The 14262-nt window shown below is 50.5% G+C and overlaps 1 protein-coding gene across 1 annotated transcript; it reads left to right on the top strand.

Moving 5' to 3' along the window:
* Positions 1 to 105: 105 nt before the first annotated feature.
* On the top strand, positions 106 to 462 carry LOC106804255 (uncharacterized protein K02A2.6-like). The gene has a single exon (XM_014805004.1). It carries the CDS (start codon positions 106 to 108, stop codon positions 460 to 462), a length of 357 nt encoding a protein of 118 aa, XP_014660490.1.
* Positions 463 to 14262: the final 13800 nt, after the last annotated feature.

The following is a 14262-nucleotide window of genomic DNA, read 5'->3' as shown; positions in this document are numbered from 1 at the left end:
TGTAGGTGTGAGGGATGTCAGTTCTATGCTTGGCAGACACACTTGCTGGCACTGGAACTCTAAGCCATCCCCATCACCTGGCCGTTTGCGGTCTGGGGACTCGACATGGTTGGGCCCCTCAAAAAAGCCCCGGGCGGTCACACCCACCTGCTCGTGGCGGTGGACAAGTTCACGAAGTGGATCGAGGCAAAGCCCATCACCAAAATCCACTCGCAAGAGGTGGTTGAGTTCTTCCTCGACATCATCTACTGGTTCGGTGTCCCTAACTGCATCATCACGGATAATGGAACAAACTTCACTGGTAAAAAGTTCCTGGGTTTCTATGATGGGTACGACATCAGGGTCAACTGGGCTTCGGTCGGACATCCGTGGACCAACGGACAGGTCGAGCGGGCAAATGGCATGGTCCTCCAGGGACTCAAGCCGCGCATCTTCGACTGGCTTGAGAAACATGCTGGGTGATGGGTCACAGAGTTTCCAACAGCCCTCTGGAGCCTGAGGACGACCCCAAACTGGTCAACGGGTTTCACCCCCTTCTTCTTGGTATACAGCTCGAAAACAGTGCTGCCATCCGACCTCAACTATGGCACCCCAAGGGTAAAAGCATTCAACCCTGACCGGATCGCGGAGGCCTAGCAGGACGCGATTGACTTGCTCGAGGAGGCATGCGAGACGGCAATCATCCGCTCCGCTCACTACCAGCAAACTCTTCACAGGTACCACAAAAGGAAGATTCGGGGAAGAACCCTTGAAGTCAGAGACCTCATGCTTCGAAGGACCCAAACGACCAAGGACAAGTACAAGCTTTCTTTGCCATGGGAAGGACCATACACGGTGGCTGAGGTGATCCGACCAGGTGCCTACCGACTGGAGGATGAAGATGGCAACATCCTCACCAACACTTGGAACATCGAGCAGTTACATCATTTCTTTCCCTAACTCAGTTCCTTTCTAGTCGTTCTTTCTTTCCCGCACTTGCTCCAGCAGCACCCCGGCCCGAGCACACTTGGCCCGGGTCGCTCGGGGGCTCCACGGGGGTGCACCACCCCCTCTTTACTTTCTGCATCATCATGCACCTCACCCGAATGAAGGGCCGCGCCCAAATAAGAGGGCACCCCAACCTCTAATTCACCCTAAAAGCAACTTAAACTCTAGCTCGCGGACTGATCGGACCCCGCCACGACTACGGTTACGAGCAGCTGAATCTCGAGGGCCACGCCCGGGTTCTTAAGGTTGCGGCCTACATCAATGAGGCCAGTTTTAGAAGGAAGGAGTGAAAAGGCAGAAGTTTTCTAAGGATGAAAATGAGGACGGGCGGGACCAGCTTCGCATCACCAATACTAATAATCACAAATGAACACACTTCAGTAAAGGGCTTACCATCCTCCAAACTACCCTAAGTAGTTCACGCTTATGGACTGATTGGACCCCGCCATGACTATGGTTACGAGCAGCCAAACCTTGAGGGCCACGCCCAGGTTCCCAAGGTTGCAGCCTATGTCAACGGGCAGGTCTATTAGTCAGTCGGACGGGTCGGGCACCCGGCGGGAGACTGGTCAAAATATAGTGGAAAACTAACGTACAGTGGAAAACTAACGTACAGGACACGCGTCCCCATCATGAACGACGGATACGGACTCCACTCGGGCATACCCACTAGTGGTACCCCGACCTGGTTGCTCGAACCACTGAGACGAGCAACGATAGCTCGACCCCAGCGATCGTGAAAGTCACATAGGGAGCAACACCTAAAATGTCCGACCCATGTAACTTTCTCAATCCCCCCTTTTTTTCCTTTTTATTTTCTATGCATACTTGCACTCATTCATGCATCATTTTTGCATCTTGCACTCATTGCATTCATGCATCATTTTTGCATCTTGCATTCATTTTCTTTATGCATCATTTTTGCATCTTGCATTCATTTCATTCATGCATTCATCCATTCGTGCATCATTTTTGCATCTTGCATTCATTTCATTTATGCATCATTTTTGCATCTTGCATTCATTTCATTCATGCATCACTTTTGCATCTTGCATTCATTTCATTCATGTATAATTTTTGCATCTTGCATTCACTTCATTCATGCATCATTTTTGCATTCATCCATTCATACATCATCTTTGCAACATTGCACTTCAATTGCTTTGCGTCACGTCACAAAGCAATAGCAGCTTGTCTAGAACGAGCTACGATCGACCGAGGTTCAAAGGCCGGCCCATGGAGGGCTCGAGGCCGCCACGCGTCAAATAGAGCTAGGGGAGAAATCGCAGATAGAGCCCCAGCGGCCTCCACCCTAACCCGCTCAATAGCAGTCAGGGACCATCTCGACCTTCTTGTTTGATCCCGACCTCGAGCCATAACTGTCGGGCATACACCCCAGGTCCACGAGTAGGCCTTGGACGGCCCACCAAGGGACGTACTCGGACAAGATCAGAAAAAGGATGGGCGTATCTTACTTGGACTAGTCTTGTATGTTTATGGAAAACTACTCGGGCCATTACCAAGTAGAACTCTGTAATAGTACCCGACTAGGACTCAGACTTGTAACCCTACCCTCCCGTGTATATAAGGCTGGGCAGGGACCCCCCTCAGGGACATAGACATCTGAATACATCTCAACATAACTCAATACAAGCCAACACACAGGACGTAGGGTATTACGCGATCTAGCGGCCCGAACCTGTCTAAATCGTGTTCCTTGCGTCACCATTGATTCCTTGATTCTCGACGACCCTTACCGCATAAAAGACCACCTAGGGAACCCTCTAGGTGGGTTGCCAGTCTAAAACACCGATAGCTGGCGCGCCAGGTAGGGGGACTCGTCGAGTTTCTCAGCGCGAACTCAATGGTAAAGGTCATCATCAGGCCCGTCTTCTTCATCGAAGCTGGCGCCACCTTCATTTTTTGATCCTGGCTTTGCGTCGCCGAAGGCTCAAAATCGTTCCAGCGCCAGATTGTCGATGTTCAGGAGAAGAAACCAGAAAATCTGACCAGAAAAAACCAAGATTTTAAAGTCGACGAGTTCAAGTTCGATTACGCGTCGGATTTGACTTCGCCTCGGACTACTCCAACCCTCCGCTCAGGGGTCACGCGCACCCGACCCCAGGACTCAGGGTCGGGCGAGGCGGAGTTCCACCCACAAAGGGTCAGGCTCAGCCGACCCCAAGACTCAGGGTCGGACTCGCCTCGGGTTCGTCAGTCTCAGCCGGTATCCAAGTCAGTTTCGACTTTAAAATAGCTCCTGCACGGACTTCGCAACGCAACCAAAGTCTACCAAGGTTTTCTTGCTCGAACCCGATCCAAACTCGAGCATGACGAAGACGTCGACTCTGACTCATCCTATTCACCAGAGATACCATTATCTGGTCTAGCCCAAGGATTGGTAATAACTTCAACATCACAAGGCAGATTCGTCCACTGGTCGGGATTGTGACCACCTCTTCTCGACCGTGACTACGACTCGCGCCTCGTCGCCCATATAGACAACCTACCATATCAAGAAGGCGTTCCACTCAACCACGAGGAAAGTTACACAGAGATTGCAACATCAAGCTCCGGAAGCTACTACCCGGACAGGGAGATACTTGTTATTACTCAGAATAATAACCCGGGTACTAGCCAGAACAGAACCCCCAGGCGATTAGCACAAATTGACAACATCTCCGAAGATGAGTCTACAGCTGACGCCCCTCATGGTGAAACCTCCGAGCAGTGCAACCAACGAAGGGCGCGCAATGCCACTCAAGCCGAGCGACGACAGTCGATGGCCACAAATATTCCCATTACAAATCTTGAAAGAGCTTTCAACGCAGTCCAGGCTCAGGAGCACAATACTCCACTCGCGGCTATCGCCTCAATCAACCTTTTAACAACATTGATGCCTCAGGGTAAGGATAACGCAGTCACAGCTCAACTCGTGCAGCGCGGCAACGGACTGATCGCACAACTCGCGGAGCAGGCTTACAAGCTACTCGACAAGGAATCACCAATCCCGTCTGTTCCTCGAGTCACATCTAATCAAGAAGGTAGCAGAGGAGCTGCAGACAAAAATGCCGCCCCACGAAATGATGATGCAGTCAACCAACCTCGGCAACACAGCCAAGGTCCAAGCAAGTATAAAGCTCCTACTCGACGTAAGGATGTTGGTGAAGTCAGCTGCACCAACTCGGTTAAAAGCATCCGCCCTACTCGGAAGATCCGCGAAATGTCCAACTTCAGTGATCTGCGAGAAATTCTCAACAGTCGACGCGAACGAGAAGTCGACAGCTACAACCATTTTCCTGCTTTCACAAACCGGGTAATGAAAACAAAATTACCCGATAAGTTCAAGCCAACCGGAATCACCAAGTACGACGGCAAGCAAGACCCAATTCAATGGCTACGCTGTTACTCGCTAGCCGTTTAAGCAGCTGGGGGCAATAACGACACCAAAGTCATCCATTTCCCCATATGCATGGAACCCGCACCACTGACCTGGCTCGAGTCACTCAAACCCAAGTCCATTGATTCTTGGGCAGACTTAACAATGGCTTTCACCAACAACTTCGCCGGCTCCATGGCTAGACCAGGCAACAAGATCGACTTAAGACAAATTAAGCAAAAAGAAGGCGAGACTCTACGTGACTATCTGCGACGGTTCTTCAAAAAGAAGGCTACCATAGTTGACATCTCTGAAATAGACGTCATTGAGTGCTTCCAAAATGGACTCTATGATCGACGAACATACCAAGACTTTGGTCGCCGATGACCAGCTGATGTCAAAGAACTCAAAGTCATGGTGCAACAGTGGGCCGATGAAGAAGACAAAGAGCGAGAACAGTTCGGTTCCACCGTAACCGCTGACACGACAACCACAACAATGAACCAGATAAAACTCGGCATAACAATGCTCGGAACTCCTATCCGAGTAACCACAGTCGCAAAAGGAAGCCCGACAACACCGTTGCCACCATGACCAGCTCCGGAAAAAAGGGACACCGCAGAAACGATGAAGGGCCAACCTTCACAGACCTACTCAAAAAGCAGTGCCCATGGCATCCGACTAGCAAGCACTCGGCGATAGACTGCTACAGCATGCGCCGAGTCATGCAAGACTTACCCGCACCACCAGCCCCTGAAGAGTACACCAAGAACAGAGATAAGGGTAAAAATAAAGCCCGGAACGACGAGGATGAGGAAGGCGACTTCCAAACAGCTTCGAAAACCGTCAACATCATTTTCGGCAGTATCCCAGGCACTGCATCCAAGCGAGCCAACAAACTCGTACTCAGGGAGATCATGGCCATCGAGCCAACGGACCCCACACCGTTAAAATGGTCCGAAGTTCCAATTTCTTTCAGCAGAAAAGATCAATGGACAAAATTTTCAGAACCAGGCCGTTTCCCACTAGTCTTGGATCCAGTTGTGGCAGGATCAAAGTTAACCAAAGTACTCATCGACGGTGGAAGCGGCCTCAACGTTATCTTAGCCAAGACATTAAGGAAGATGTGCCTCGACGTTACTGAAATGCTTACCCCAACGGATTCACCTTTCTACGGCATCGTGCCTGGAAACGCGGCTATACCACTAGGACAAGTTGTTCTTCCGGTCACCTTCGGAACTAAGGAACATTACCGCATCGAGTACAATAGATTCGAGGTCGCCGACTTCGAGACATCTTATCATGCTATACTCGGACGGCCAGCGCTCGCCAAGTTCATGGCCATACCACATTATGTCTACCTGGTACTCAAAATGCCAGGCCCAAAGGGAGAGCTCACGCTACGAGGAGATTTACGGAGATCTTACGAATGCGACACCGAAGCCGTGGAACTTGCTGCGACTACTCAATCTCCTAGTCCCATGCAGCAAGTCTTCACAGCTTCAAAAAAGCTCCATCCAACCGAACTAGAGATCCCGGAAAACAAGTCGGGGTCCACAAAAGTAAAACCCGCCAGTGAGGAAGACTTCAAAATAGTTGACCTTCAGACAGGAGATCCTTCCAAGACAGCCCTGATCGGAACAGGGCTAGATCCTAAATAGGAATTCGCGCTCGTCAGCTTCATTCGGGCTAACCATGATATCTTCACTTGGAAACCGGCTGACATGCCAGGTGTCCCAAGGAACTGATTGAGCATTCTCTCAATGTCGATCCCAAAGCTACTCCAAAACGGCAACGACTACGCCGGTTCGCTCAGGATAGACGAGAAGCAATCAAAAAAGAGTTAGCCAAGCTACTCGCGGCAGGGTTCATCAAAGAAGTTTTTCATCCTGACTGGCTCGCCAATCCTGTGCTTGTTCGCAAGAAAAACAACGAATGGAGAATGTGTGTTGACTACACTGACCTCAACAAACACTGCCCAAAAGACCCTTTCGGGCTACCCAGGATCGATCAGGTGGTTGACTCCACCGCTTGGTGCGCTCTGCTATGCTGCCTCGACTGCTACTCCGGCTATCATCAGATAAGCCTCAAAGAAGAGGATCAAGCCAAAACAACGTTCATCACGCCCTTCAGAGCTTTCTGCTACAAAACAATGTCCTTCGAACTAAAAAATGTAGGAGCAACTTATCAAAGGGCCATACAGATGTGCTTTGAAAGGCAACTTCACCGCAATATCGAAGCTTATGTCGACGACGTCGTCGTCAAAACAAGAAACCGGGAGGAACTCATTGCCGACTTGGAGGAAACTTTCTCTAGTCTCCGCGCTTTTCGATGGAAACTCAATCCTACTAAGTGCGTCTTTGGAGTACCTTCCGGTAAACTACTTGGGTTCATCATTAGCCATCGCGGCATTGAGGCCAACCCGGAAAAAATATCTGCCATCACAAACATGCAGGCACCAGCCAGCATTAAAGATGTGCAGAAACTCACAGGCTGCATGGCCGCTCTCAACCGGTTCATCTCGAGACTTGGAGAACGGGGACTACCCTTCTTCAAGCTTCTCAAATGCCAGGACAAGTTCAAATGGACGGAAGAGGCAGACGAGGCACTAACACAACTCAAAGACTTTTTGTCAAAGCCTCCTGTACTCACCGCTCCCTCTCCAAACAAAGACTTGCTTCTATACATCTCCGCTACTACTCATGTCGTCAGCACGTCAAAAGTAGTTGAACGGTCTGAACCCGGCCACGCTTACAAGGTCCAACGACCTGTCTACTTTGTCAGCGAAGTACTCTCGGACTCCAAAACTTGGTATTCACCGATACAAAAGCTCTTATACGCTATTTTGCTCACCTCCCGGAAGCTGCGCCATTACTTCCAAGAGCACAACATCACAGTCATCTCCGATTTCCCGCTCGACGAAATTCTCCACAACAGAGATGCCACGGGTAGAATCTCCAAATGGGCAGTTGAACTCGGAGCTCTCACTTTGAACTTCAAGCCAAGGACAGCCATCAAGTCTCAGGCTTTGGTCGACTTCATAGCTGAGTGGACTAAAAATCAAGTTCTAACACCAGTCGAACGACCAGAACATTGGGTAATGTACTTCGACGGATCCCTCAAACTTGAAGGAGCCGGCGCAGGCGTCTTACTCATCTCCCCCAAGAGAGACCAACTCAAGTACGTGCTGCAGATATTCTGGGAAGCATCTAATAATGAAGCCGAGTACGAAGCACTGCTACACGGCCTTCACCTCGCAATCTCCCTCAGCATCAAACGACTACTGGTGTACGGCGACTCTCTAGTCGTCATAAACCAGGTCAATGACGAGTGGGACCGGAACAAGGACAACATGGACGCTTATTGCAAAGAAGTCCGTAAACTGGAAAACAAGTTCTCAGGCTTGGAGTTTCATCACATCGTCCGCGACAACAACGTTGCCACTGACGTTTTATCCAAAATGGGCTCAACCCGTGTAGAAGTTCCAGCAGGAATTTTCGTACATGAACTGCGCAAGCCGTCCATACCTGAACAAATCACCCCGCCAGTAGTCCCGGCTGCTGATGTCTCTCGAGAAATCATGATGATAGAAGTCGACTGGAGGACACCCTTCATCGACTACATCAAAGATCACCAGTTACCAAACGACAAGAATAAAGCTGAGCAAATCTCCCTGCGAGTAAAGAATTACGTTCTAGTCGGAGACAAGCTCTACAGGAAAGGTGCATCATCTGAAGTACTCATGAAGTGCGTCACCAGAGAAGATGGCCAAGAAATCCTAGAAGAGATCCACAGAGGAATCTGCGGCAACCACGCCTCTTCGAGGACACTAGTTGGCAAGGCTTTCAGAGCAGGCTTCTACTGGCCAATGGCTCTGGCCAACGCCAAACAACTAGTTCAGAAATGCAAAGGTTGTCAATTCTTCACAAAACAACAACATGTACCGGCCTACAAGCTAGTCACAATACCTCCAACATGGCCGTTTCCCTGCTGGGGGCTCAACATGATAGGTCCGTTACCAACTGCGCCAGGAGGATTCAATAGAGTACTCGTGGCAATCGACAAATTCACCAAATGGATCGAGGTCAAACCGGTCACTTGCCCCAAGGCAGACCGGGTCCTCGACTTCCTGGATGAAATCGTGCACCGCTACAGTTTTCCCAACAGGATTATCACAGACCTAGGGTCAAACTTCAATAATCACGACTTTTGGGAATATTGCGAGAACAGCGGCATCGACGTCCGCTATGTCTCGGTTGCTCACCCGCGAGCCAACGGACAAGTCGAGCGTGCTAATGGCATGATACTCGACGCTCTGAAGAAACGACTACATGACGTTGGCAACACCAAAGGTGGCAGATGGCTCAAAGAGTTACCCAATGCCTTGTGGGGCCTACGTACCCAACCGTGCAAGACTACGGGGCTATCACCCTATTTTCTTGTATATGGCTCGGAAGCCATACTTCCCGCTGACATCATGTGGCAATCACCATCCGTTGAACAATACGACGAAGAACTTGCAACAGAAACACGGCGAACAGATATAGACAGTCTAGAAGAAACAAGATGCGCAGCACTAGTGCAATCTGCTAGATACCTTGACGGTTTAAGACGTTATCACGACCGCAATGTCAAGGAAAGATCTTTCAACTTGGGCGATATGGTCCTTAAGCGTATCCAAGACACGTCAGGATTGCATAAACTCAATTCACCGTGGGAAGGTCCTTACATCGTATCAAAGGTTACGGGACCCGGATCTTACAGACTCCAAGAGCTCTTAGGAGAACAAGTGCCAAACTCCTGGAATATAGAACATCTCTGTCGCTATTACCCATAGCAGCACCCGAGTAATCGCTTCAAGGCAATAACCCATGATAATTACTCAGGCCAATTGCCCGACTAAAGACTTCAAGATACCTCAGCTTCGACAAGGGTTTTTAGCTCAACAAGGATCATTGCCCTGGTACAAAATCTCCGTATCAATATTTCTTTACTGAAACAAGGATACATCAGGTTACATACGAGTACAAGTACTTAGAATCCACAAAGACTACAAGCAACTGCCTACTGTCGGGCTGCATTTAAGCCTCAGGCTTTTACTATATCACAAGGTCACTCAGGTCTGCCGACCACAAGAGGAAGGGCCCACACGCAAGGAACCTGCGCAAAACGCAGCCATGCCCAGGTACCCTACCCAAGGCAATGCTAGGAACTCCAGCATCGCCACTGCCTTGACAACGGCAATGACAAAACCGGCATGACGCGCCTAGAGGGAACCAAGGCTGCTCTTTTGCTAGCCTTGCGGAGCCCATCTACTCTACGGTCACACCTCCACCCCTCTCAGAGCAGGATAAAGACCGCGGCACTCATCACCCATCACTCGCGAGTTCCAGCGCGTACCCCACTGGATCATGAGCTGCAAGATGAGGCGTGCGACGAAACCTCCTACAAGGATTCTTCTAGCATCGCGGCTATCCCTACGAGCGCAGGAGTCTGTGGAGGGAAGGTAGCTTCAATCTACGAGGAATCTTCTAGCACCGGTGCACTCTTTGATGGCTCTCTACACTCAAACAGAAGCAACCGAAGGCAATTCATCGCTACTCAGGAACTTGAGTTGGTTCGCTCACCAGATGGCCCTATTTATAGCCGAAAGCTACAACTACCACCTACCCAAGAGTTACTATGCACCCGTGATCAATGAGTCTGACAACTCCCACGTGACATCACTTATGCCACAACGGACAAAAGAGTGCAGTACACCCGTGCATCCACAAAGGACAAAGGAGTACAGTACACCCGTGTCCCTCAAATGATGAGTACTCGACAACATTCGACTACTCGACACTCGGGACTACTACAAGCCAAGCATGGCCTACATCTCGGGGGCTTGGATTACTCCGACCCCAGGACCCAGGGTCAGGCGATGCGGAGTTTTTACCCTCGAAAGGGTCAAGCTCAGCCGACCCCAAGACTCAAGGTCGGGCGAGACGAAGCTTCTCCCCTAGAGGGTCAGGCCCAGCCGACTTCAGCACTTTGGTTTGGACAAAAGGGAGTAAAACTACTCTTCGCAAGACAACAAACTTCAAACAACAAATCCAAAGGCTTGACATTCAAAAGTATCAAAGTACTCGAGACAAATACAAAAGTACATACAAAAGCTCAAAGCTCTTCTAAGGAGACAAATTCCGACATCTTGGGTGCAATAGGCTCCGCCTCCTCGAGGTACTGCGCATATGCTTCCTCTATGCAGTTGCGAGCCACGCCATCACCAGCTGCCGCCAAGTCTGCCCTCGGGTAGTAGGACTTCACAACTGCAAGAACCTGCTTGCAAATAGTCTTGCAAAGTCCCGCCACTTTACTCGGGGCAGCTCTTAGTCGCTCGACTAATGATTGCGGCCCTGCGCCTTCCTCCACGGGGGCTATGGTGTTCACCAAGTCTTCGGCCGCTCTAGACAGCTCTTGGAGTTCGCCCCAAAGTCTTCCCAGGGTTTGGGCATGATCTCTGCATGCCACCATGGCCATGGCAAGCATCACGCCATTCTGCATCTCTCGGTCCCGCTGATGCTCGCAAGCAGCCTGTGCTTCCGTTAGCGCGGCCCGAAGATGTTCGGCTTCATCTACCACTCGGTCATGAGCATTTCTCCAGTCGATGACTTGGTTCCTTGCAGCCATTTCCTACCTCTTGAGCTCTACAAAACAAAGAACTCAGGCCACAGCCAACTACAGTTGGACACACCCAGAGTAGTCGAAATGCTTACCTTGATACTTCTTGTTCAAGGACTTGTAGCGGCTCTCTAGTTTTTCCTGCAGAACCGCGTGATCCGCGTGTTCCACGGCAAAGGATTTCACCCCGACTTCATGAACCCGCAGAGCTTCTGTTAGTCGGGCACATTCCTGCTCCAGTTGATGACTTCGTTCCTGAAAAAATCCAAGTATGGTGTGGTGAGCCTCACAACTACTCAGGTCATGCAACAAACTCAACAAGGAAATCTACCTAGAAGCCCCGGAATTCATCGATGGCCTTCTGGAACTCCAAGTTAGAGGGCAGGCTAAGTACTGGTCTTTGGGTACTCTCCACAAGATGAGGAATCGTACCCAGAGTAGCACCTACAACATTTATCATGTCAGCTACCGGCTGCGACTACAATAAAAAGACTACAGAGACATACCTAGAGCAGTCGCTTGTTTGGCTTTTTCAACTACGGCCAGCGATCCGCCAGAAGATGATGATAGGGCAGCACTTCCCGAGCCCGATGCAGCGGTGGGAACCTCCACCGAACGAATTACGTCTTGAAGCATCGACATAGTAGCTCCAAGATGACTGGAGTCAACCTCGGGTACCTCTTCAACAGTCAAGTCCTCCAGAGGGATAGATATTGTAGTCGAGGGATCCGGCACTACCCCTGTCTCTACAGGGATAGTTTCATCTGCATCTCTGCACCAAAAAGCATCACTACATGATTTCAAGACAACCCAAAGTCATTCAAACAGACAAGAAAGCTCACCGGGTTAAACGTGGCGGCAGTCACACACGCTTCTTCTCGGCGATAGGCGGTCGAGTACTAGGCGCCGCGGGAACAGCCACCGGTACTGTCTTCTCGCCAAGGCCTACAAAACCAAAGTCAAGACTACAGTACTACTCAAACAAATACAATCGGAAGGGACAATGCTTACCACTGGCGATCACATTGGACAGCAAAGTACCAGTAGCAAGTACTGGCGACACCTCCTTTGCAACGCCCGCTACTTCAGCAGGCAGCCCCAAGACCGCTTGGTCAGCAATGGGCGGCATGGCAGCCGAAGGAGTAGGCGCGGATAGCTCGGGGGCTACTCCAGTTTCTGTTGATGGCGCCTCCACCGGCACCATGTCAACAGACACATTACCGCCTTCTAGGTCGGTCGCGGCCATTTCTTCAGAAATAGCCTCATCTTCACCAAGCGCCGTATCTACAGCCTTTACGAACAAAAACAAAATTTGCCACATCAATAATGAATTCAAATCCATCAGTAACAGACAAGTTCACGACTACATACCTTGGTACCCCGAGACTTCTCAGGGGTTGAAGCAGACTTAGCCGCAGACATCTTGCGGACTACTCTGCGTCTCTTAACAGGAGGAGAAGGCTCGTCCTCCAATTCCTCGACAACAGCTTCCGACTCTTCTTCCGACTATGCCAAGTAGCCGGCAAGAACTCGAGACTACAAACAACAAGACGGCATCAGCAACAAATATCACATAAGTCAAAAGAGAACAAGTCAGGAGCAAAAGACATACCACTTCTGGCTCATACCAGGCATCATACTGACGAAGGGCTGCAGGGATTACTGGTACTCCCTGATAATTCCTAAAAAACTTAGCCAGCAGCGCCTCTACATCATCATCGGATTTGTCTTCATCGGACATACACGATGGATCCTTCAGACCCACGTACTCACTTCCCGAGTGAGCACGTTGTTGAAGTGGCTGGACCCTTCTCTTCAGGAAGCTAGCCGCCACGTTGATTCCTGTCAAACCGAGTGCCTTCAACTCGGTGATCTGCTGCATCAGATGATCGAGCTCAGGGGTGTCCTCGGGCTTGCTCACCTAGTTTTCCGCATGCTTGGACGCATGACCAGTCACTACAGGCAAGCGAGGTTCATGGTTCCCGATGTAGAACCACCTTTTCTTCCACTCCCTGTGGGAGTCGGTCAGGTTATACTCAATATACGCGCCTGAGTTCCTGAGTTGGAACCCGGCGCCTCCAAAGACTTCGTCCGTTGGGCACTCGGCTGAGGCTTGCAACGGAACAGCTTCCTAAACAACTCGAGGCTTGGAGGAACTCCCAGATAAACTTCGCAAAGGTGTACAAAAATAGACATGTGCAGTATACCATTGGGGTTCAAATGCACGAGCTGAAGCTTATAGTACTCGAGAATACCTCTGAAGAAGTCGGAGGTGGGCACCGCCAACCCCCTTTCCACAAAATGAGCGAGCATCACTGTCTCACCTGGATGTTCCTCAAACTGCCACGCATTGGGAAACGTGGGGCGCCACTCAAGAATCTCCTTCGGCTGAAGGAGCTTTGCATCGACTAGCGCTTGGACCGCTTCCTCCTTCATCACCGAGTGTTGCCAGGTTGCCCCAGGCGGCGGCGGCGCAGTTTGGTTCGTCGGCCCCACCTTCGGCGCTGGCAGCACCAGCTCCTTCCCTTTCTTAGATTTCACCTTGCCCGTCGCCGAAGCCTTGCCCTGGATCTTCTCAGGTTTCTTGCCCATCTTCTTGGTGCGCATTCGACGGACTCAACCTCAAGCTAGAAGGAGCTCACACTCGGATCTTTTTCAAAAAGGTGGCAATAGCGGCGGCGGCGGCACTAGTGGCGGCGAAACGCAGAGCGGAGGCGCAGAGGAGGAAGAAAACGAGATCTGATTACCGTACGGCGTAACAACAACCGAAAAGGGGCCTTCTAGTTTTATCTCTGCCATCCCCGGTTTCCACGCGTCGGTTGCGCAACGGACAGATTAATTGCGTATTAACCGCCTTAAACACCCAACGGCTACTCTATTCAACGGACTGCTGACCACTTCAACGACAAAGATCGCCTAAGTGCTCAGGGGCTGCGGGTACCGTACCCGTTGGTCAGTTTTTTCTTTTCCCAAGATCAAGGGTAAAGTGGACAAAAGCTGGTTTGACCCTAAGCCTGACTCTTCGACTCAACCTAAGGCTCGGGGGCTACTCCATATGGAGTGCGATTGACATTGCACTACCATATAAAATTACTCGGGACAGAAACGACTCGAGGGAGCAAAAAGAGTACCTTTCAGCCACGCGACAGTACTCGCACTTCGGTCTACAACCTTTACGACTAAGCTACTCGGATAGTGCCCGCATGTGGCGGATCCACTTCGGATTAGCTTGA

The sequence above is a fragment of the Setaria italica genome, chromosome I, assembly GCF_000263155.2.
Source record: "Setaria italica strain Yugu1 chromosome I, Setaria_italica_v2.0, whole genome shotgun sequence".
NCBI lineage: Eukaryota > Viridiplantae > Streptophyta > Magnoliopsida > Poales > Poaceae > Setaria > Setaria italica.
Note: the sequence above shows the minus strand (reverse complement) of the source record. Positions and strands in the feature narration are given on the sequence as shown.

What these genes read in the sequence shown, in the direction of transcription:
- LOC106804255 (XM_014805004.1), top strand. Translation starts at nt 106, where the DNA reads ATGGTTGGGCCCCTCAAAAAAGCCCCGGGCGGTCACACCCACCTGCTC.